This window comes from Topomyia yanbarensis, chromosome 2 (genome assembly GCF_030247195.1).
Source record: "Topomyia yanbarensis strain Yona2022 chromosome 2, ASM3024719v1, whole genome shotgun sequence".
NCBI classification, from domain to species: Eukaryota; Metazoa; Arthropoda; class Insecta; order Diptera; family Culicidae; genus Topomyia; species Topomyia yanbarensis.
In genome coordinates, this window is record NC_080671.1 from 387,628,402 (window position 1) to 387,653,027 (window position 24,626).

The following is a 24,626-nucleotide window of genomic DNA, read 5'->3' on the forward strand; positions in this document are numbered from 1 at the left end:
TCATATGGACATGATAGAAAGGAATCCTTTTCTTTTCCTTTTGATTATGTCTATATGAGTCTGTCTGGTCCTAGTTTTCCGTTCTAAGTTTATAACTGATTCGCTCTAGAATACCTATTCGTCTCTCAATTTCATTGCATTCGTTTCCCTTAGTCTAAAATTTGCCGAAAATAGCCAATAAAATTGACACAGTAGAACCTTGCGGCAATTAAACATAGTAATAAACATCATGCAAAGAAATCAGAGCCTCAAATTTATATCTTCGAAATTTACAACTACCTTCTTCGTGTATTCCGATGGATGTTGAAACCTATCTGAAGGAGGATTCCAGAATGCTCTCGGGGCCCCTTTTTTATACGAAGATCATTAGTGAAGATGTTACAGATCGCAAAGTCGATTCAGAAGGAAAAAAAATGGGCTAAAATTTCTGTATAGCAAGCAATATTTTCGAACTCATCCATTTTTTACACCAAGGAACCATAAATGTTGATGTTTACCGTACTGAGGCACAATATTCCACCATTCTTCTAGCCTGATTTGACATTACCACATTACGTCAAAACCCCAATAAAATGCTAAGACCATACCAGGGTGTAAAAAGGTTTGAAATGCTGCACTTAAAAAATGTGATAGCACCTCTATCCAAAACCATATGAAAAGAATCAAATACATATTAAAACTGTTCTTTATTGTTAATTTCTAATTTGTTTTATATGATTAGAGGAAATATATTTATAACTAATTTACGACCTACTCCTTATAGCAATATCTGGTTTAAGATTCGCAACGTTATGTAGTACCAAGGCATTGCTTTTTACTTGTCCAAATCCAACAAGTGACCGTGCGTCTCCATCGCGACAGCTCCAGTGCAGATTGGTAGTGTATGCTACGCTTAACAAACAATAGCAAATGTCGAATCAATCCTACTGGCACTACTGGTACCGGCATGGATCGCTTACCAGAGTAGCCAGGGCTAGTTGGCTCTCACGCTCTCGAAATCGCAACCCCTATATATTCTATCACGGAACTGGACGCGGCGTTCAGTGTTTTAAGTGACATGAGAGTGAAGACACCAAAAGTGATCGATCACAAGACATGTTTCAGCATGCTTATCCAGCAAATCGATTCGGAAGTGGTAAGTACCCATTTAAATCGTGCCTCCCTACTGGCTGTACCTACGCGATAGGAGACATATTTCCCAGGTCAATTAGTGGTGTACATTAATGGGTGGCAATGGTGAAAAATGCACTCGATGATGCAATCCTACACTTAGTGCTTAGAATTACTACACCCATGAAAATGGTTCTGCTCTGCTCACTGGCTTCGCTGGAACGCGACCGCTCCGGGTACTCGTGTACTCACGTGTGCTCACGAACGTTCGTGATAGGGTGGAAGTTGTGGGGCGGGAATTCTCACTTCTCAGCCGGTCGGTCGGTTCGGTTATCGTCTTCGTCGTCATCGTCGAGGCGCTAAAAAGCTGGCGTCGCGTGTTATAGCACGAGTGACGGCGTCAGACAGGATAAAAGTGAAACTTTTGTAGTGTAGTGTATAAATAGGTCCTGAGGTGTTATTAATATTGACGTTTGAATAAGGGGAGGCATATTTAGGTAGCATTTGCATGACATAATTGGGCACATGTTACAATTATTACAATGTTGTTCGTGTTTAGTCTGCTGGTGTCTTTTGAATGATCTAAAAAGACTTGTTACCGAAAATAAGCAGTTTATCAATTGAACTTCATACAGCTACTGTACCCTAATTCATCTTTGCTCATCTATTCATCCCACCTATTTGAACACATTAGTTAGAGCGGTGTCTGCTATCTCAATCCAACGCATTAGCTCAAATGGTAGAATGAATAAGGGCGCGTTGGACTCGTGTTTGCGTTGTACATTTTCCTGATTAGATTTTTATTCTGCACATTTGGAAAAAAAAAATGAATATCTTAATCAACATCGCAACGTATTTTTTGGTCCGATGATAAGATACACATTCTGACATGTGAAATAAAATATTGCGTCTCTTAACTTAATATAAAATTCGGCGCTATCAACTTGAGACGTGTGATCGACGAATATTTTTTCATGTTCTTAAATGTAAATTCATGTGGATTGTGAAGCTTTTTTTATATGCACCTCGCAAGACCTAAAGTCACACGATTTTTCCAAGTTTGTAGAACTTCTTAGGAGCGAAGCGAATATGTTGAAACCTATTTAACCCTTTCACGCCCAACTTTTTACTAGTGCATATCGAGTTTCAAAACTTTTTTTCCTTGAAAACGGTTAGGTCAAGAAACACGAAAAACCCTACTTCCCTCGCAATGCTAGAAACTGTTTTTTTAACCTTCCAATGCTCAATACAGTTCTCCTAGAACAATTGTAGTAGCCCTATTGCGTGGAAAACGTAGTCCAAGACAGTCTGAATAGACAGGTTATATTTCAAAATAACGAAGATATATGAAAATTTCATTTTTCGTCGTCATCGTAAACTGTCCCTGACCTGACAGTTCTGCTCCATCGGAAACCAATCAGACTAATTGCAATAAGTTCAGTTCTGTTAGCTGATACTTGTAGCTGTTACTGCTCTAATGAAGGGTTATAGTCACATTTATTAGCCCTACTTGTTTTTGTCAGCAAATCTTGCCTAAATCAAAAGTTATAGCCTTTTTAAAACGTTGTTGTTTATAAACAACATGTTGTTTATAAACAACATTGGGTTAAGCGCTCTTGCGAATTTTTTAATACGAAACTTTGAATTCAGGAACAGACACGTTTTTTCATAACGAAAAAAGAACTGTGAAAACAATCCGTGTGTTTGCTAAATAATGCTAATAATTGTTTTAAATTTTCCACCGGTTTTTATACTGGATGTTCATCATTGCCTACTTTCTCGAATCTCGGGATAGAGCTTATGCTAAAGGAGCTCAGTCTGATTTTTTTATGATTTCAGTTTATGTGCGATTTTTACATTCAAATATATTTAAAGCCAGGTTTTAGGAAGCAATTTTCTTGCGACTTTTCAATCGCTCATATGACTTTATATATTCATGATCCTGTTTTAATTTATAGGAACATTTTTCATAGCCCAATTCATGCTTAATTAGATCACGTGACATGCCCTTTTTATACTTTCTAGTCGATGTTTAAGTAGTTCACTCGGGTGAAAATTGAAGTTGTCGTCAAGATCTTATTCACAGATCAACATTTTCATATTCAACTTTTTACTACACACTTCGAAAACATGAAAATTACATTTGACGCAAACAACGTAGCGATGCTTTTTTCTGTCTGATAATTGAATTTTACATGTTCTGATATGTGAAATAAAGCATTGTGATGTTGCAAAGCGCACTGCTATTCGTAGATTGCATAATAACGATTATCATGTTGGCTATAGGTAGTCTAACTCATTTAACTTGTAAGATCAGTGTTCGGAAATGAGCATATATCTTTCGAGTCCAATAAACCAATAGTATGAAATTCGTCATTGCCAGTCACGACCATCTTCACCGGTACTTAGGATAGGATAGGAAATGTTGATGTGATACCTACTTAAAGGAAGGCCACCGACTCAGCGACGTTTCCCTAAGTATCGCGGAAGTATTGATTCAAGGACAGGCCACAAACAGGCAATGCGACCACGAAATGAATATGGCTTACGTGGTGGGCTGGTTAGTTTCGGAGTACGCGAATATTGAGTAAGAAGATATTTAGTTAGGTTTTCCTTGTGTTTAACGCTGGATAGCCGGCCACCGAGAGTGATTTATTTGATCACTGAACTACATCAATTCGAACTCCAAACAGCAGCACAGTGATCACCTTCCATACCTACAAGTCGGACAAAACCTCAAAAATCGCCCGAAATTGATGAAAATTTTAGATTGGGTAATTTTGTGGCGCCGAATTCATATTTGATAATTTTTTTTTCACTTAAAATTTTGAGGTTTTGTCCGGCTAGGCGACACTGTGAGCCGACCGAGGAAGTATTGCTAAAACAGTGATCTAACCTGATGTAGGTATGTAGTCGATTGTGAATAGACCACAGGATCACAAGATAAGAATACTTTTATCATCACAATGTTGGCATAAAAAAATAACCGAGTTTAATCAGCAAATTCTTTTAAGGCAAGTAAGAATGATATTTTGTGGCGATTCGGAAGACTTTTAATGTCTAGTAGATGGAGTGTATGAACAAACCGGAAGCAGTCAAAGAGATTCAGGAAGTACGGTCTATCGGCAGTGCATCGAATATGATGATACGAGAAAATTCGAATGAGTTTGAATCAGAAAGCACAGACGCTCGCGTATCTGATTATGCAGCTACTATCCATTAAAATGCAGGCTTGCTCATTTTGTTTGCCAGTTTTACCTAATCGTAGATGCTACAAATTTTTTGTCGAGTATCTTTCGAGATGAAGAACTGGACCTTCCAAAATGTCGTTCTACTTTACTGGAAATTCGAAAGGTTAGATTTGTCCGAAAAAAGATGCTGTCAATTCTTACCCCTCATACAAGATTCATCAGTCATCATTCCACTCACACAAGACCATGCGTATTCCCCATTTCAATGTGTATTGATGCCATGTGGATTAGTTCCCCAATTGATCAAATAAACACTAAACAAACACACAAACAAATCGTAGACGCTACAAATTTTTTGTCCAGAATCTTTTGAGATGATGAACTGGACCTTCCAAAATGTCGTTCTACTTTACTGGAAACTCTAAAGGGTAGATTTGTCCCGAAAAAAGTTGTCAATACTTACCCTTCATACAAGATTCATCAGTCATCATTCCACTCCCACAAGACCATGCGTGCTCCCCTCGCACATTGATGCCACGTGTATTAGTTCCCCAGTCGATCAAATAAACACTAAACAAACAAAGAAATTAGTTTGCTCAACCCAAAGAAATGTCAGCGGCGAATACGTGTTCTCTTACAATGTCATCAAATCAACGAGCTTTTAAAATTACATACGACAAAATATGTGCAAGTTTAAAAAATAGTAAACTGAAAACTAATACTTATTTGCAATAAGATAAGTTCGGAAATGAAATTAGTCGCATAACAAAGGTGGCTCAATTTTTGAAGATAGGTGATAAGAGACGTGGACGAGAATAGCTGACCACTGACTGCCATGAAATAACGAATTGTGATTCTTTTAATGTAAAACTCAGACTGAATAAACTGAGGCAAAGTGAACACCTTACATTTTTACTTGTAGTTAAATGTAAATTTGTGTGAATTGGGACACTTTTTAAAAGTGCATTTTGCAGATCGTAAACCTATAAGTCTTTTTTAGCTGTGTAGGGCATATTAGGCCACTATAAGTAGAGTGTGGACGCATGTTGTTTTAGAACTATGAGAACGAAGTATTGTCATATTAGTAAATTACGTTTGACATGCTTGCGAGCAATTTTGATCCCTAGACTGAATAATATTCTGAATAAAAAATAGGGGTGGGGGGATAAATTAAAGGTATGTTCATAGCTGCTTTTTTACAGTCGAAATACTAATGGTTGTGAAGACTGGCTCTGTAGAGCTTCAAAACAGTTTCCTAGTTAAATTGTTGCTCGTTGATAAAATTTGGCTCAGAGAGAGGATCATACATATTGTTGTGCTCAGATCAAAAAAGCATCGACGATTTAACCAGCCATGCACAACATGGCCAAGAAGAGGCATGTAAATCGGATCTGTTTGCTGGAAACATAATACTACGTTTGCCCAAAGTTTGTATACGACCAGATCTTATTTGATGACTTCCTGTGTAAAGTTAGATACTTCCCACCGTTTATGGTAGAGTTTATTCAACCGATCTAGCCAGTAAATCCTGCAATATTCTGCTTTGATCACTACTGAGGAATTGGAAAAAATCATTAAATATTAAAAACTCAAAGAATATAAGAAAATATGTATTGAAACAGTACAAGTGGATTTATATGATCCGTACTAGGAGACTATTTATTTGTGCACAAAATGAGATAAGTAGATATTTTTACTTATTCAGCTTTTTCTACTTTATCGCTAAGATCGCATTATGATGAAGGCGTATTCGATTCTTAATTTTATAGCGCCATTCAGGATGAAATTTGAGCCGCACATCCGGTAGCTGGGCTGCCGTCCTGACTCAGTTACCGAACAGTTACTGTACATCCGAAGGTTCACTTGTTCAAACATTACATTGTTTTATGGATATTTACTGAATAGAGAAACACTTTCTGTACGTAAAAACAGTTTTTGAAGAAACCATTTCTATGTTCTTAGGATCGGCTTCAGACGCTCCATTTTATCCAAGCGACCGCTTCGCGTAATAATGTACCGAAGCGGGATCCGACCAGAGTACGTTCTTCGGTTACTGTTTCTTAATGAAGGCGGCAACTTCCAGTAAGCACTTATTGCTGTACACGTCCCTGTTGACTGTAAGTTGCGAGGTAAAGAAGACCGGCTTTGATATGCTCTTCTCATTAATTGTTTGCCGACCTTCTTGGAAACTTCGAATGTGATATAGCCTCCTGGTAGTCGTTACCATCGACCGTGAAGTACGTCTTGTCATCTATTATCGCAACCACGTTGCGCTTCGCTATAAAGACATCCTTATTGGACAAATTCTATAAATTTCTATAGTAATACTAATGAATCAGAGTCAGACCGGATCAAGGTTATATGGTGGCATAATAATTATAAGCAATACTCTAGCTAAAAACTTGGAGTGCATGTCTTAGGTGCGAGTTCATGTGTGTAGTAAATTACTGATATTGAAAATATTTACTGAATAGATCTCGGCGATATAACCAGATTATGAGTGCAATTCATATGGAACAAATTCCATCTCAATCTGTAAAACTTGAAAGACGCTATAAAGTGATCGAGTAATTCTGCTAGGTAATTAAATTATACTGCAAGCATTTAATGCACAAACATTTTCCGGATTGGTTTGTTTTGATTATCCGTCTAATTTTAGTTCTAAAAGTTATATACTACCACTACATCACTGTAATCGGGTAGCTATCTTAATTTGAAAAGCGAGGTGTGTTCATCACTCGTTCACGGCAAACACTATAATCAAACAGCAGTGATTACCGTTGGTATTTTTAGGATTGCCAGCATATTATCCATCCATTCATTCATTCATAAAATCACACACTCGTATTATTTTTTCCCGATAGCAAAGATCTAAAATTGTGAATGGTCGACTGCCATTGACGGGACAGCCAAGGTTTATTGAGATGAGAACGGCCGGGAAAGGGAAATGAGAGTGCCACGTTTCACTACTGTTTTGAAGTTAGATTCCCTATTAGTGAGAATGAGCATGTTGGCGCTAGTGAGACAAGAGAGATAAGGAGAAAATGGAAAAGTTGCTCACGTTTGCCACCATAATCGGTCACACATGAGAATAGTTATCAAAACATTTCCAAATGTGCTTGCCAAACTCGATCCCTGGAATTGTCACAAAATGAAACAGATGACAGCATATTTATGCATATGTATTATTACATGTATGTACTGTAGAAATCCTTCAACGGTTACAGGATAGCAGTCACAATCATGACCTTTACATGACCTCAGATAACAGAAAAAGTCCGGATGTGGTTGCGGAGTTCCCCTGCTCAAAAAAGATAATCAAGTGGAGGTAGAAAGTAATCGATGCTGCCAAAATCTCGAACGTTTCTGCTTATTGCGTTGTAAGCAGTTTTCAGTAATTGTGTGCATACCTGATGAAAAAATTCACGATCTCTTTATTTTAATTATATTTGAAAAGATGCCACACATTTGCCTCGTTACAATCTCAAAACAAGAGTGACTAACATAGAGAATTCGTGTTGGGGGAGAGCGAAAATTTAAATGAAGGCACCAATTTTCATTCCAAGATTATTATTAAAAAAAGTTCAAATTAGATGATTTGAAGGGTGACAGTAGAATCATGTCAATAATTGGCTGAACACTCTTCTGATAACCGGTAAAACGCGAGGCGAAAAACGGATGCTGAAATGAAACGTATGGTATGGTTAAATTCATTAACTAATGTAACGATTACAAAACAACTTTGACAACATCATTAAATATGAATGTTTTATTGTTCTTTTTGTTATGTGTTAGAGTTGTAGTTAGTTCATCACCTTATCTATTTTCACTCTATTCCTATTATCATTCTACCTATTTGAAGCCGTTGGTAGAGCAGCGTCCGTCATCTTTTAGGATTTTTTATGGAAAACCCTCGAAATGTGCTTTTCAATGAAAAACATTTGTTAACAAATTCGATTCGAGTTCTCGTAGCACTAAAGTGCGAGTATTTCACAATATTGCGGCCATTGCACTATGGTCCCAAAGCTGTATTTAGGAAGACAAAACTGTTTGCGTCTAAACCGTTAGTTTTAGATATATAGTATCTTTGGCAAACTTTGTTAGTACTTTCTTGCCGATTTTTTTATATTAGTTGAATTAGGGTGGTCCTTGTGGTTAGGGTATTCAAAGTATCAACTTCTTTGATATGTAAAATTCAGCTACATAATGTTCCACAAAGTTATAAATCAATCAAACTGAAGCAACTTTCCTTAAGAAACTATGTGGCTATCTCTAATGGTTCATGAGCTATGATTTTTGCAATATTTAAGGTGGGGTGGCTCTTTAAAAATTGGTTTTCTATTAATATCTTTTTATGTGTTAATTTCTCGCTAATACCTTGTTCTAGAGGTTTTTAGAACTTTTGTAAATACACATTTTTGCCGAAGCAATGAAGTTTCTATCTCTTTTGTTTGCATAGTTTTTTTTTTTTTTTTAATAGCCCGCCTCTTACCCCCACACCAAAAAGCTCACAAACGGAGCCCCCTGGTAGTGGACACATCAGTTCTCAGCGTACAAAAAAAAGGTCAGCACAACAAAACAAAGTTACGAATCGCGGAAACGCTGAGAACAAAAAAAACAATACGAGACCGACAAAACACAAAATTTGACAAGAAGCTACGGCGAGTACCCAGCGGAAAAGAATCCTTTTAAGGGTCCCATCGTAGCTTTGCAGGAAGCTCATAATAATTTAAATTTATTTATTACTTATTGCTATAAAAAATGCATTTATCAATTGTTTTTATTTAAAAAATGTTAACCAATTATAGCTAAAGTAATAAGCTCGATTGGTGGTGAACGAAGTTTATATTAAAAATTCTCCTATTTTATTTTTTAAAATTAGTTTCAATTTTGCTTGGAAACGAGTGCGACATGTTATTTGCTTTAAATCCGTAGGAAGCTGGTTGAATAACTTAGGTCCGATGAAAGAAATGCGTCTTTGACCAAGGTTCGTGGATACTCTGGAGTATAATAAATGATTGGCTTGTCTGGTGCTGTGAGCTCGAATTCCTGTCGTAAATTCTAGATTATTATGAGCAATAGTATTATGCAAAGCATTGTGGATGTACATTATTGTTTGGTAGTTAGTCAACCCAAGCAAAGGTAAAATGTTATGGGCATTATTATTGTATAACAAAATAGTAGGGTACATAAATGGTTTTTTATAAATAATTTTAAGACATCTGTTTTGAAGCGTTTGTAGCTTTTTCAGATTCGAAATACTGGCACGGCCCCACACAGATACAAGGTAGTTCAGCAATGAGTGGATGTGCGCATAATAAAATTTTAGAAGTACATGCTGGGGAACAAAAGAGCATACTTTACGCATAGCCCCACATAACGATGCAACTTTTCTCTCTATAGATGTTATATGCTCAATCCAGGAGAGTGTGGGGTCTAAGTGAAGTCCTAAATATTTGAAGCAGTTAGTTTCCTGAATTACAGACTGTCAAATTCTTGGGTCTGGATGCACGCCTATAGCTCTTCTAGATGAACGAAACAGCATATATTTAGTTTTTGATAGGTTCAAGGAAAGAAGGTTTTCGTTGAAATACGTCGTTAGTGTTTTTAAATCCGATTCAATGTCACGTACAATATCCAGGCAGTTGTTGTTCGGGTAGAACAACGCGGTGTCATCCGCGAATAGACGAGGAGTCCCTTTTAACCCGAGTCTACCTAGGTCATTGATATACAATAAAAATAACAGTGGCCCAATATTACTGCCTTGGGGCACTCCTATTTCTATTGGTCTATAAGAGCTACACGAGTCTCCAATAGATACGAATTGGTTCCTATGCGACAGATAGCTACGAATAATATGATTTGCTAATCCCCTGATACCATAGCATTCTAACTTCTTAAGCAGGATTGAGTGATCCAGAGTATCGAATGCTTTTTTTAGGTCCAGAAAAAGGGCACCAACAATTCTTTTGCTATCAATTTGACTAATGATGGAGTCAATTAGTTCGGTCATTGCAATTAAAGTGCTGCAGCCCTGTCTGAACCCATACTGGTAGTTGTAAATTATGTTGTGTTTGTTCAAAAACTCGAGTAGTCGAGTGATGAGCAATTTCTCAAGAATTTTATTGAAAACGCACAATGTTGAAATTGGTCTATAGTTGGAAGGTTGGTTAGGATCACCAGCTTTGAAAATTGGAATTACTCGGGCTATTTTTAAACAGTCTGGGTACCTGCCGGTTTGAATTATTAAATTAAAAGCTTTGGTTAGGATATTTGCAAAAGTGGTACAGTTACTCTTAAGAACACTAGCGGGGATCTTATCAGGACCACAACTGTTATTTTTTTCGAGGCCTTTAATCAAAAGGATCACTTCGTTTATGGTTGCAGGACGCAAGAAGATTGTTTCTTGGACGTGTTGTATATTTGTAATAGGATTTGTTACAGGCGATTTTCAGAACAAAAATGGTTTTTTTTCAAAGCTATATATCTTCCAACATTGCAAATGGATTTTCAATCTTTTAATTTCATTTGAAAGATCTGAACTTTTGTAGTTTTTGGTGAAAAAAGTGCGGGAGCATTATTTCTGTAAAAAAAATAATTAATTTTTGAAAATGGTGTATTTTTCAACAAAAATCGTTCATAACTTTTCAAATAGACGAGATAATAACTTTGTTACTTCAGCAAAAATCTTCGCCATGCAAAGTTCTAAAAGTGCTGCAAACAAAGTATTTACGATAAATCAATGTATGAAGTGACAAATGAAAAATATTGATTTTAAGAGATCACGTTTTCATCGCTCAATCTCTTATGGTAAAATCATAGCACATGAACCATTAGAAATAGCCACATAGTTTCTTAAGGAAAGTTACTTCAATTAGATTGATTTATAACTTTGTAGAACACTATGTAGCTGAATTTTACATATCTAAGAAGTTGATACTTTTAACACCCTAACCACAAGGACCACCCTAATTCAACTAATATAAAAAAATCGGCAAGAAAGTTCTAAGAAAGTTTGCCGAAGATATTATATATCTAAAACTAACGGTTTAGGCGCAAACAGTTTTGTCTTCCTAAATTTAGCTTTGGGACCATAGTGCATTGGTGTGGTTTTCTGATTCTGTGAAAAGAAGCATCGTTTGTGCATGTAGGCCGACGAATTGCAGAAATAGTGTGGCACCCTCCACTATAAGGTCATAATATGTTCATTACCTTAAATGACACCAGGTTCCAAGCGGGCGTGTTTCGCATATGTAGATAAAGGATTTTTGGCTAATCCCAAAACTCGCAATTATCTATCAAGGATAATCACCACATCTTGAAAATTTGTTTCCCAACGTTTAATGCGCAATTTCGATGTTCTGTTTTTTCTGATATTTTTATTGCGAAGGAAAATGTTCATAACAGGCGGCTCCAGTGATGCGTGTAACCAAATAATATAATATTCAGACGATACGCGTATGTAGATTTTACTAAGCGAAGTGGATATCGATTAATGGCACATTATTTGACGAGTTTTCGGTACACACAGATTAATGGGTGCTGGCGCCGGATCATGGGGTGCTTGAATGATTATATGTATGGCGTATGGGATACATACTCTATTATGTTAGGTATAGCTTAAGCTTGGTTAGCAGTTTGGCTTTCAGCCGCCCAGGGCGGATGATGTGGGTAGTATGAGTAGTACTACCCACATGAAAATAACCTAAATTTTAAAATTTGGCCACACATATGTCTCGCGCTTAATGCACAATGCGCTTCTCTGAGTCTAGAATCCTGAATGTACAGGGTGGCTTTTTAAAACGGTCCCATTGTTTTGATCTGTCAAAATGCAATTGCAAACCGCTGGCAACAAATAAAAGCGAAGTGTATGTTTGAAAATATTTTCTTCTGGTATAAAATTATTGTAATACTGTTTAGTGATATTGTGAAATTTCAGAACTATGGAGAGTGTATCTGTGCAGTTTTGGAACTATTAAGGAAACAGAAGTCTGTTGGAGATATAACAAAGCTGTTCGGTGTGAATCGAAAATTTGACGATGCAAGAAACGATTGCAACACGAAAATGGAACATCTAGACGTTCGGGATCGAAATGGCTTCGTTCTGTAAGGACAAAAGCCTGTATTAAAGCTGTGGCCAACAAAATACGTCGCAGTCCGTCCAGATCCACAGATCCAATGAACCAAATATCTACAGACAACATCGTGTCACGTAAGATGATATAAACTGTAGTGGAAAAGGATCTTGATTTGTATCCAAGCACCCTTCGATAAAACTAGCTTCTTTCTGAGGCAACAAAAAAGAGGCTGGAAAGATGCAAAATGTTAAAAATTTGTTTCGCAATCTTTTTCGGATTCATCTCCGAATATCAACCCACTTGACGTTGCAAAGTGGAGTATTGTACTAAAACGTCATAATGATGCTCCAATTATCGCAATTGAAAAAGCATACAACAATATTCCAGAAGAAATCTTGCTCCAGTGGGCGGGCCGCCGATAGGGGAGTGGTGTGTTTCCCCCCGGGCCTGGAGATTTTAAGGGGGCCCGGATTTCAACAGAAAATTTTGGCCAATTCTTTTCAACGAAAAATTAAATATCTTGTGTATGCTGTAACTAGAATACCGAAAATTATAACTAATGTATATTTGATATCAAATATATATTTGTACCCAATCAGAAGATCAGACCAGGGCGGGCTTATCATAGTTGGTACATCGACTGCCATGTACGCAGCACAACTGGGTTCGATTCCCAACCCCGCACATAGAAATGGAGAATTTTTTAAAGAAAAACGAATGGCCCTAAGATTAAAATTTCTATAATCGAAAAAAAGAAGATCAGAATTGATGGCGCCGGTGGTTGAGTGGTAAGCGTGACCGCCTCTCATTCCAGTTGGCCTGGGCAGCCGAGGTCGTTGAGATTTTTCTGAGGTGAAAAAATCTGTGGTCACGTCTTCCTTCGGAAGGGAAGTAAAGCCGTTGGTCCCCGGTCCATGAAATTGGCGGATCGATATTTAGTCCAAGTAGTTGAATCACCTCTCTGACGTCGGAAAGAAGAAGTAGATCCAACTTCTATACTCTTACTAACAAAAATATCATCCTCCCGTGATACTTGTGGAGTGCGCAGTAGTATGTACGGCCTTTAGCAAAAGCAAGTATTGGACTAGCCTCCCTTTCCTTCTGCGATCTACGTTCGGGCCTGGCCGGCGTCGGTATTGATCAAAAACACTTTAGGATTACCAGGAGTTGCACATTGAAAAATCGATTTTTTTTTATTTATTGAATTTCCTGTCTTCGCAATTGCTGGATTATTATCGAAAGTAGTTATTAGAAAGAAAACTTCTCAACCTTCTATCACTGAGAACTGACATACAAGTAAAGTTTTCAACTTGTGTAAGAAATAAAAATGTCGTTTTGAAATGACAACAGCAAGTAGCAACTTGCCACTGGCCGGCGCTTCGATCGGCCAGCAATAGCTATACGGGACTTGTGTGCAAACTTGGATAAAATGGTGACTCACGCATGCAAACCTGCATGCGATGGTGGATTTCAACGTATTTTCATTTAAATGTTTAAACAGGTTTTTCGGGAAAGTTTGTTCCAGCTTATATGTCTGTTTTCTGTGCTTCTATTTAGGGTTGCCACACCGGTTTTTGGAGGCAAATTCCGGGTCTTTGTCATGTAATTCGGATGTCGCCCGGAAGAATATAGTGTATTTTTTTGCAATTTTTTCTTCATCAGGAACTCTCAGCATAATTTTATAAATCGTCTAGCACACAGTCATCATAAACATCATCCTCGGGTTGCAGACCCTAATCGATAAGTAGGGCCCTTCTCCGTGTTGCCCTATATATTTAAAAAGTGTTCACCACCATTTGGGTTCCGATTTACTTTACCCCACAGAATCTTCACTTTAATGGATCAACGGATTATATGCTCCTGACAAAGATGCTCGAAAGATACTGAAGTGTGATTTAACGCCCCGTATTTCTTAACTGTAGAGCAGAGCCAAATTCGCTCGGGCTATCCTTCACAGCGAGGGTGGTTGGTACTTTTTGATTTTTTATGGATATTCAAGGATGTGAAATACTACCCCCACTAAATCAACAAAACTGTTCACAATTGCGAAAAAATACACCTAAATGCTCTACCAAAATATTACACTGTGCGGTGAATGTGAAAAAATATGATATATATTGTGCAATTTAGCCTATTTAGCTTTTATGAATGTTTTCGAAACCAGCATAGCGTAAAATCCAACCACAACTCTTATTTGAAATTTGATCCATATTTCGCTATTTTTCCCATTTTTTTATTTTTGCATGGATTTTTTACAATTTTGTTAAAATTTCATTGATCAATTTTGTCAATACCCTAAAAAGCACTGTCTTTATACGACTTAGTGGAATGCTATATTATTACTGATACAAACACTGATGAGGGCAGCAAGTCGTAGCCGAAATACGTATCTGTGATATAAAAGCGCATTTTTGCAGTTTTCATAAAATAGTGGAACTAAAACGGAAGACATCATAAAAAGCGTTTAAACTTTTTTCAAGCTGTAGATTTTTTTGTATTTCTGCAATTGTAACATTCTGCCTTTTTTTATCTATTTTCATTGTTACCATATTTTCATTTTATCCATCTTTTCACGCTCTTCATTTTTGCATTTTTATCACTACCACTTACCTTAATTTAGAGTTATTCCTATGTTATTCCATTTTATTTTCAATTTTACGATAGAATGCCATTCTATTTTATTTTTTCTGTTGTTTCAAATTTTAATACCCTGCGTTTTCATTTGTTTCTTTTGTAATTCCATCAAACTGTTAAAATTTGTCTATTTGCTCAATTTATTCTTATCATTCCCTTTTCCAATTTTTTTTTCTCCAAGTATTTTAGCATTTTTCTTTTTTTTAAATTCATCCCAAAATGTCGTTCTCGTATTTTGGGCCATGTTTTCTAGTTTTTAGTTTTCCGTAGTTTTATTTCTTCTCATTGCTAATTTAATATAATTTTATTTATTTTTTACACATTTTCCTTATTCTTTCATTTTGTTCATTTTTGTTATTCTTCATTTTTCCATTTAACCTATTTTGAAGGTGCTTTTTCTGTTGGCCATTTTCCAATAAGTTTGTTCTTTTTCTATTTGATTTTTCTTTTTTTGCCATTATGCGCATTTTTTCTTCGTTTTACATTTAGGCTGTTGTTTGAATTTTTAATGCTTTTTCCATTCTTTAAATAATGTTCTTGTCATTTTTTCGATTTTGTGTGTTTCTATGGTATACCATTTTGTTTTTTTACATTTTTTTTTGTTTTTCGTTTTTCCGGTTTTGTTCAATTCATACCTTCCAAAATTCTTTATTTTTTCGTCTTTCCAATTTTTCAAAATCTTCCGGTCCATTTTTTTAATTTCTTCATGGTTACTTTATTTTCTTCTTTTATATCTATTTCTCAACTTTTATGCATTCTTAATGTATAATTCACCTTTTCTACTGCTTTAAATATTTCTTGTTTTTAATGTAAAATATATTTTATTATTTTCGAGCTTTTCTGTTTTATGTATTTTTATTTTATAGGGTTAAATTAATAGCAGAAATTTATTAATTCTGACAGCACTCCAAAAGTACCACCAACACCTACGTTTCAATCCTACATATTTCAGAATATGTTCGTCGCAAAGACTTGGTATTTGCGACAGAATTTTTCAGAATGATTTTCTGAATCACATGAACTTATTTTGAAAATTAAAAACCTATTTAGTATTTTTTCATTTTTATTGAATCTCAAAATTTTCCAACATCTACTGATTTTTTAAATATTTTCACCATTTGCTTAATAATGTTCGACTACTAATCTTTGCAATTTGTTTGTCTAGTTTTCTGGTTGCTTTTATCGATTTTTATAGGTTTTTATTTTCGATTATACATTTTTTGACAATTGATTTTAATTTGATTATGTGGTTGATTTTGCTATTTTTAGTTTTCCTGGGCACTATTTCAATGTTATGTTCTCCCTTTGTTTTTTTTTATTGTGCCATCTCCGTTTAGGTAATGTTTTTAATTTTTGTAATTGTACAATGTGCGCAATGGATTACAAACTGGATTACAAACTTTGTGGTGCACTGGCAATATACAGTGATCGGGGGGTCCGTACGTAGGACCCCCGGGCCCATATTTTCTCTCTACGGCCCTGAGTGGCCGTAGAAGACAATCGCAAATAATTATGTCAAAAGGATCCTAACTCGAATAAGTTTAAAGTAAATAAATCTGAACTATGCCAGAAATATTTCGTCAACGTTTCCGATTTTGTTTTGTGAAATTAAAAAAGTATTAAAACTTTAGGGGACCGTTTCATGAAGCCACCCTGTACGATTTCAATGTGGCCCGTACGCATGGTGACGATTTGAATTTTGTTTGGGGTACTTTCGTAGAATTCTTATATAGTCATTCACAGGATATTGCTTGACTGTTTTTCAAAATTCTGATTTATCTATTTATTTATTTATTTCGGTTTTTCTGTCAGAATTTCGATGGAATTCTTCTCAAGATTTCTTTCAGAGTTCTGTTGATATTCAACCCGAGAAGTATACCATCCGACACCTGAGCAGGATTCCGCAAGAATCTCCATTTGCGGAAACCTACTCAGGCGTCGGGTGGTATACTGCTCCAACTTCCGATAGATTCTGGTAGTATCTTCAGCAGGATGATGAAAAGTTTGTCAGAGTTCTATTGGAACCCTTCTCAAAATCGCTTTCTGCTGAAAATTGTAATTTGCTTAGAAATTCTACAAAGTCACACTCACGTATTGAATGAAATCCTGTCAAACATTCTGACGAAAATCTTTCACGGAATTCTGACAAATATTTTATCAGTATTTCGACACAATCTTGCTCACGATTCTGTCCCCTACAATATTGTGATGAAACCAAGAGGGTGAATGTTTTGTCATTTCTTTGAAAAATGAGTGAAGCCAACATAAGCTGGCTTCCTGGCTTGGATAGTTGCCAAAAATGACAGCGAACGCGCTTTAAGCAACGTTCACATCACTAGGAGCCAATGTTGTTACCTCGAAATGAAACTTATCGAATACAACCAAACTTCATTTTGATGTGCTTAACTGGTACTGAGGTGATAAAAGCATTCGGATTTGGTGGAGGAACAACGATGAAAGAGAAAGCGTGATTTCTCATATATTGTTATTAATTACTTATTCAAAAGAATTCAACTTTTAAACAGTGTCGTACAGTTCATGTGAAAAGACCTTGAACATTTGAAGCGTAGCTAGCGCTACTGGCACTTGGTGGCAGCTTCAGGCAACAAACAGTTTTCACGGGGCTGGATGAAACCCTGATCAGAACGTGAGCGTTATCTAGCTAGTGGAGTTCTGCTCAAAATTTTTATGGTTTCTTCATCAGGATTCTGATGGAGCAGGTTGACTTGAAAATAGCATGAAAAACTGAAAAGAATAATTGTCGAAACGCTAAGTAGAATTCTGTCAATCCAGGCATTCCCGAGCATGTCCAGGAAGGGGCTCTAAACAGTTCTAGATGAGCGTCACTTCTCTGGCATATGGAAGATACGAAAGCTAGTGCTGCTGCTAAAAAGCGTTACGTAATTTATGAATGGTCCCTAAGGCGCTCAAGCAGAGAAGGAGAAAACGATTTTATATCACAGAGAACAGACATACAAGATAAAACAAAATTTTCCTGAAAAAACCTGTGTAAACATTTAAATGAAAATACGTTGAAAATCACCATCGCATACAGGTTCACATGCATGAATCCCCATTGTATCCAAGTTTACACGCAACGTCCGTATATCGTTGGCTGACCGATCGTAGCGCCGGCTAGTGGCAAGTTGTTACTTGCTAGTGGCATTTGAGCGACCGAAAATAAAAGTCGCAAAGATAGAATATGCTTCGTAAAACCCGTTTCAAGTATATTAGAATATAAAAATAGGAAATACACTTCAAGAGTAAAAATCGGACAGAGATTCTTCAGCATAAAAATCGCTTAAAAATGTTCACCCGCAAAGCTCTGTAAGAATGAGCCCCGAGTATAAAAACCGGCTAAAAATAAATAAATCGTTTGCATAAGCATCCGTATATCGTGATGCTCAAGATTAAAGTTCGGCTAACAAAAACTAATTTGTAAGAATCGGACATATTATCTTCCGGTTTTTATACCGAAGGTTTTTTATCCGACTCTTGAAAAGGAAAGTCCCAGTCCGATTTTTATGCTTGAAGTTAATATCCGTTTTTTATATTCTAATATATTTGAAGCGGGTTTTACGAAGCATGTTTTGTCATTGCGACTTTTATTTTCGGTTGCTCATTTCAAAACGACAGCTTTATTTCTTACACATATTGAAAACTTTACTTGTATGTCAGTTCTCAGTAAGTATACCGTGAAACGATAGACGTCAAGAACGCGTTCAATAGCACGAATAGGATAGCCATTGCTGATTCGCTGCACAAAATGAAATCCTGTGCAATTTTGGGTTCTGGTCTACGAGACAAACAGAGGGCAGGAATCAGTTCGAATCACATCAGGGTCTATCTTTGTTTGTTTAAAACAAACCTGATGAAATCCTTAGCAGCTAGGTTAGATTTAACTTGCCGTAGATCATCACTCCATTCTATCTGTTTGGTTCAACTGGTTAAATTTAAACTGGTTTTCTTGTTGCTAGTGTCAGCATGGATCCTTTGCGCTTCGATTGACGGCCGGTGTCTATGACCCATGGCAGCAGTTCTGGTTGGCGTGTGCGCAGTATGTCGATTTTTCACTCGAAAAAGTGAACTCGCACCGAAAGAAACTCGTCAATGAAATCACACTCTATTTCCTATCTGGTTTGGCGAAATAGTCCATGCATGCATATTGCTTGATCGCTATTAGTCGACAGTGTGTTTGTTTGCCATAAGAGGACAGCTTAATTAAGTAGTCCTTGATTTTTCCTTATTCGGTTATGCTGCCAATTAATGGAAGGTTGTTTTTCTTCTGGACGAAAATAAAACGAAGTTTATTGTTGGAATAATTAAATGGCGGCGTAAGAACTTCCGCATTTGATGGTTAAATACGTTTAGTACACAAAACTGTAAAAATCAGCATCTTTGTGAAATTCAAAATTGCGATAGTCTACCGAATCATTTAAACTTGAAATGAGTTGTACTCTTAACTTTAAAAATACTGATTTGATATACTTTTTGAGTATATTGCTCGATTTTTGGGTTTAAGAACTACAAAAAACCGAAATTTTGCATTTCCTTATTTTTACGTAGCTTCGTAAAGTGTCTATTTTTTATACAACAAATATATCTTAGATTTTAGCAAGAGTTTTTATGTATTTATTTATTTAGAGTCGGATGTGTCATTTTAAAAACTTTAAATACTTCAACGTGTTAGAAAGAATGAAACTTTTCAATAATAATTGGTAAATCACTCAAAAACAAATTTAACAGTTAAAAATGTTTTCAGATTCTTTTTTTCTTGTTGAACTCGAATTGTACGAATTTTGTTTCCTTAAATTTTACAGTATGTGGGAAAACTTTGCACAATACCAATTAACAGTTTGAATAACTGGAGTATCTTTTCAGAATTAATTTAAACAAACATTTGAATGAAAAACATTGACATCAAGAACTTTATGTGGGTGAACATACTGATTATCAATGTCACCCCGGAATACAAAACCTGTTTCAATCCACCTGGCGGTGCAATTGTGCCTTTCTCAATCATGAATACGAGAATTTTTAATTGCCTATACTTATTAAAAGCTTTCAAATATAAACTGAATAAATTATAGAAAATGATTTAAAAAAATGAATTTCAAAAATTTTTGAGCGAAAAATTGATAAAAAGTTATTAAATAAATGAAATGAGTGGAATGATTAATATAAATCAAATTAATATAATAAACAAATCAAATTATTTCAGCCCATTGAGTCAAAAATTAGACAATATAAAAAGATATAAAATTAATGCAATAAATTAAATTGATTCAAACTAAAATTTGATTATATGAATAAAAGGAATGTCTGAAAAGAATCAATAAAATTAATAAAACAAAGAAACTGAATAAAATGAATGAACTAGAAAAAATTAATAAAGTTAATCAAATTAAGAGAATTTATGAAATGAATAAATTTTATAAAATGAATGGAATAAATAAAATGAGCAAAATGAATAAAATATATGAAATGAATGAAATGAAAAACAAATGGATAAAACGAATTACTTGAATAATCAGAAAAAAATTTAATCCACCTAGTGGTGCAATTGTGCCTTTTCATGTTACATTTCTCAATTCAAATGCAGCGGGAAGGAAGGAGAGGGGGGATTATAAGTGCAAAAAAGGATGTGAGGGTGAAGGGTGAAATGGGTTCAGTCATCACCGAATAACCGATGTGACTTTGAGTCTGGAATGCGCCCGGTGCCCAGGACTTCCGGAAATGTTGATAGTGGACAATATATTCAAAGAATCTTTAACCCTTTCATGCCCAACTTTTTTCTAGTGTATGTAGGGTTACAAAACTATTTTTCCTTGAAAACGGTGGAATCAAGAAACTCGAAAAACCTTTCTTCATAGAGGTAGATGCTTTACTTGCAGTGCTAGAAGCTGCTCAATTATCACCTTCCAATGCTCACTACAATTCTCCTAGAATATTTACAATAGTCCAACTGCGTGAAAAACGTAGCCAAAAATAGTCTAAATTAATAAGTTTTATTAGTTTTCACTAATATTGCAACATAACGAAGTTATATGAAAAATTCATTTTCCGTCGTCAACGTAAACGGTCCCTGGCAGCACTGCTCCATCAAAGTTCAATCATACTAATTGCAATAATTTCAGTTCTAGAGCTGATCCTTGTAACTGTTAATACTCAAATGAAAGCTAATAGTCACATTTATTAGCCTTACTTGTTTTTGTGAGAAAATCTTGACTCAAACAAAAGTTATAGCTGTTTAAAAACGTTGTTGTCCACAAACAACATGGGCATGAATGGGTTAATTGGCCATCAGTGATTTGTACCTGCAAATAGAAATGATTTGATGTCTATTTTAACCTCTAAAATATTACGATTGTAGCGGTTTATATGGAAAATTCCTATGTACTCGTAATAACCGACCTCTAACCACAGAGTGCTGTGCTGTAACTCCGGAACCAAAAATCAGATGTGAATGAAATACAATAGCAGTCAGTGGGAGTACTGTATTTATCATTTGAAAGCAAAGTTGTAAAATCAGTCAAGAATTTGCTAAGAAATAGGTGTGACATTATTTCAAAAACTTGGCAAGTTCCTCGGGGGTTCAAAAACCGTTATGGGTGACCAATATGGCCAAAGCTACTTTGATTGGTTTTTAGTGATCTAGGTCCGCTAATTCAAGTCATGTTACACCCGTTTCAATATGTATTGCATCATTTGGAGCAGCTTATAGAAGCGTTAGAACCGTTCATTTAAAATTAAATTTGTGCAAATCGGTTCAGTTATTTAAAAAAAAATTAGCATCAAGATTTATGATCCAAATTAATTTCATATCGGCATTGCAGAGTAAATTTGCTTCGCATTGATGTATTTGTTAGGTCGATTGAGTTGAGAATCAAGAGTTATCAGCTAATGAAAATAGTAGAGTAGAATGGGGTCAAGTAGGGCAGTTTTCTTTGGCGAGCTCGCGCGATGCTATTTTAACAAGGATTTTGACATACAAGCACTCGTTGGAAAGGATATACAGCTGGTAACATTTTGGCTTTAATGATTTTATGCCTGGCAAAATATGTTTCAAGCTAAATGCAATAAGGCGAATGTACTTTTTTCGATGTTTTTAAAATCTGGGTTTTTTTTAAATCTGGGGGTGTCAAGTGAGGTTTTTCTTACGTAAAAATTAACGCTGAACACGAGTTTTATGTTGGTTTTTCGATAATACGGGTATAAACATAAAACGTACGCTTTGGGGCACGAATAGTCAGTCGTTTGGGGCACTATAGGTTATTACTATAATGTAAATTTGAAATATTTTGACAAGAATATTGTGCTAAATTTCCTGCGAAAACCACTATAACGAAGTGAAGACGACATAAAGAACGCGATTGCATCTGTTCAAGATGGCGCCAGTATTCGATCATCCTCTAAACAATTCAAGGTTCCGTTCGAAACATTATATGCTCGTGTGAAAAAAGGTGCTCGTCATCAATGAAATTGCGTCATATATTCGAGGTAAAATAAAACAATGTACAAGCTTTGAAAATCAGCGTTTCAACTTTTATTCAAAGAGTATGAATAGTGAATACTGCAGATTATTGAAAAACTGAAAACACAATCCAAAACATAATCCATTTACCAGGGGCGGCGAAACACTTTACGCCCGAGTGGGTAGAAAACATAGGGTGAGGGGTCCATTAGTAAGGATTTTTTTTCCCTTTTCGCAATGCACACGCTTACATTACATTCACTTTAAGTCACGTTCGTTTATGCAAATGGAATTGTGGCACAGCGATGTTTTCAAATGTGTGTAGTGCGAAATACATGCGTTGCACATCTAAATTTTTTGAAATGGTTCAAAATTTCGAGTGGGTAATTACCCACTCGGTTATTTTCGAGTGGGTAGTACTACCCATACTACCCACGCTTTCCGCCGTCCCTGCCATTTACGTCATTCGGGTAAGAATTTGAGGAAGTGACAAATGATGCGAGAAATCATGAAACCGCGGAAGGAAATGTTGAAAAAAAGGACGAAAAGACATGTTTTTTCAGCAGTTACGTCTGGCTTTGTACTTGCGAATGACTTCTTCAGTGTCCTTGTCGTCGCCAGAGTGTCGAATTGAAGTTGGTCATTCCGGTTCACGTTGTTGCTTAGCTGTGTGACGATCACCTTTGCGCTTCGGAGCATTTTTGGATGCCTTTTCCTTCTGTTACGATCATGTTTTTTCGAGTATCTACTTCAACAACACCTTAAATTTCGCTTTCAAACGATTATTGCGTTCGTCGTAAACAAGAATAAGGGTGTATATTTTTTTATTTCGATTATAGAGGTTTTAACCTTAAGGTCATTCGCCTCTTCGGGTTAGAAAAATGTCTTATGAAAAATTTCTAACCCTATGTGCGTGGTCGGGACTCGAACCCAGGTGCGCTGCGTACAAGGCAATCGATTTATCAACTACTCACGCGAAATAACTGACGCGCTTTCATTGATGACGAGCACCATCCTTTCACACGAGCACGTAATGTTTCGAACGGAACCTTGAATTGTTTAGAGGCTGATCGAATACTGGTGCCGTCTTGAACAGATGCAATTGCGTTCTTTATATCGTCTTCACTTCGTTTTAGTGTTTTTCGTACGAAATTAAGCACAATTTTCTTGTCAAAATAATTCAAATTTACATTATAGTAATGACTTATAGTGCCCCCAAACGCCTGACCTATCGTGTCCCCAAGCGTATGTTTCATGTTGATTCTCGTATTATTGATAAACTAACATAAAACTCGTGTTCAGCATTAATTTTTACGTAAGAAAAACTTCACTTGACATTGTTTACATTGATTAAATGTAATGTACTGAGAACGAAAGACAATGAGTTTTCGTAGAACAACACGCGAAAACATAAACGGCACCGTTGCTAATATAGCTGATCCACGATAACAGCCAAAATGACAGGCTTCAACGATATTCTAGACCGCGTATCTAATTCACGCAAAATGAGTGAAGTCAAAAAAAAATACAGTAGACTAATTTTCGAGTTACAGTAAAAAATGAATTTCATCTGTAAAATAAATAGTACGTTCAGTAAAATCCAAATATCTTCGGTTGTAGTGCATCGATATGAAATATTATTATGTTGAATTAAAGGTAATTGAATGCACTTTCGGTAGTTTGAACATTTTGTTTTAGTGTGACCACTGTTTCTGATTTTTTTTTAATTCGTTTATTTGGCACGGCTCAAGGCGTTAGCTTCACGGAGCCGTGGGCCTTTTATATATTTACATGATGCAAACAATAAAAATAACAAACATTTAATGCTAAGATCGATCCCGTACGCGCGACTTGCCATTGCGCGCGGAGATCCGTTTTCGTATCGGGGAAATCCTTGCATTCACGTCAACTATATCAAGGGGGTCATTTGTATCTTTGTCGTCTTCGCACATGTCCGGGTCATCATCGGGGTTACTGCCTTGATGTTCGCGATCAGGTGCTGTTCCTGACTTCTTTCCCTTTCGGGTCACGACCGTGAACCCTCCGTCATTGCTAGTAGCTCCCTCGTTGCTAGAATTAGCTATTGAGTTTGTGGTACTTGACGCGGCTTTCGCAGTTCTCATTATTGCTTGAACAGCA

The 24,626-nt window shown here is 36.2% G+C and overlaps 1 protein-coding gene across 1 annotated transcript in view; it reads left to right on the forward strand.

Moving 5' to 3' along the window:
- The first annotated feature begins 1,045 nt into the window (after positions 1–1,045).
- The window catches only part of LOC131684736 (b(0,+)-type amino acid transporter 1), a 164,100-nt gene continuing 140,519 nt past the window's right edge, over positions 1,046–24,626 (forward strand). Inside the window, exon 1 of the mRNA XM_058967859.1 lies at positions 1,046–1,135. Within this exon, the coding sequence (XP_058823842.1) occupies positions 1,096–1,135 (40 nt within the window). The 5' untranslated portion in view covers positions 1,046–1,095. The remainder of the gene's footprint in view (positions 1,136–24,626) is intronic.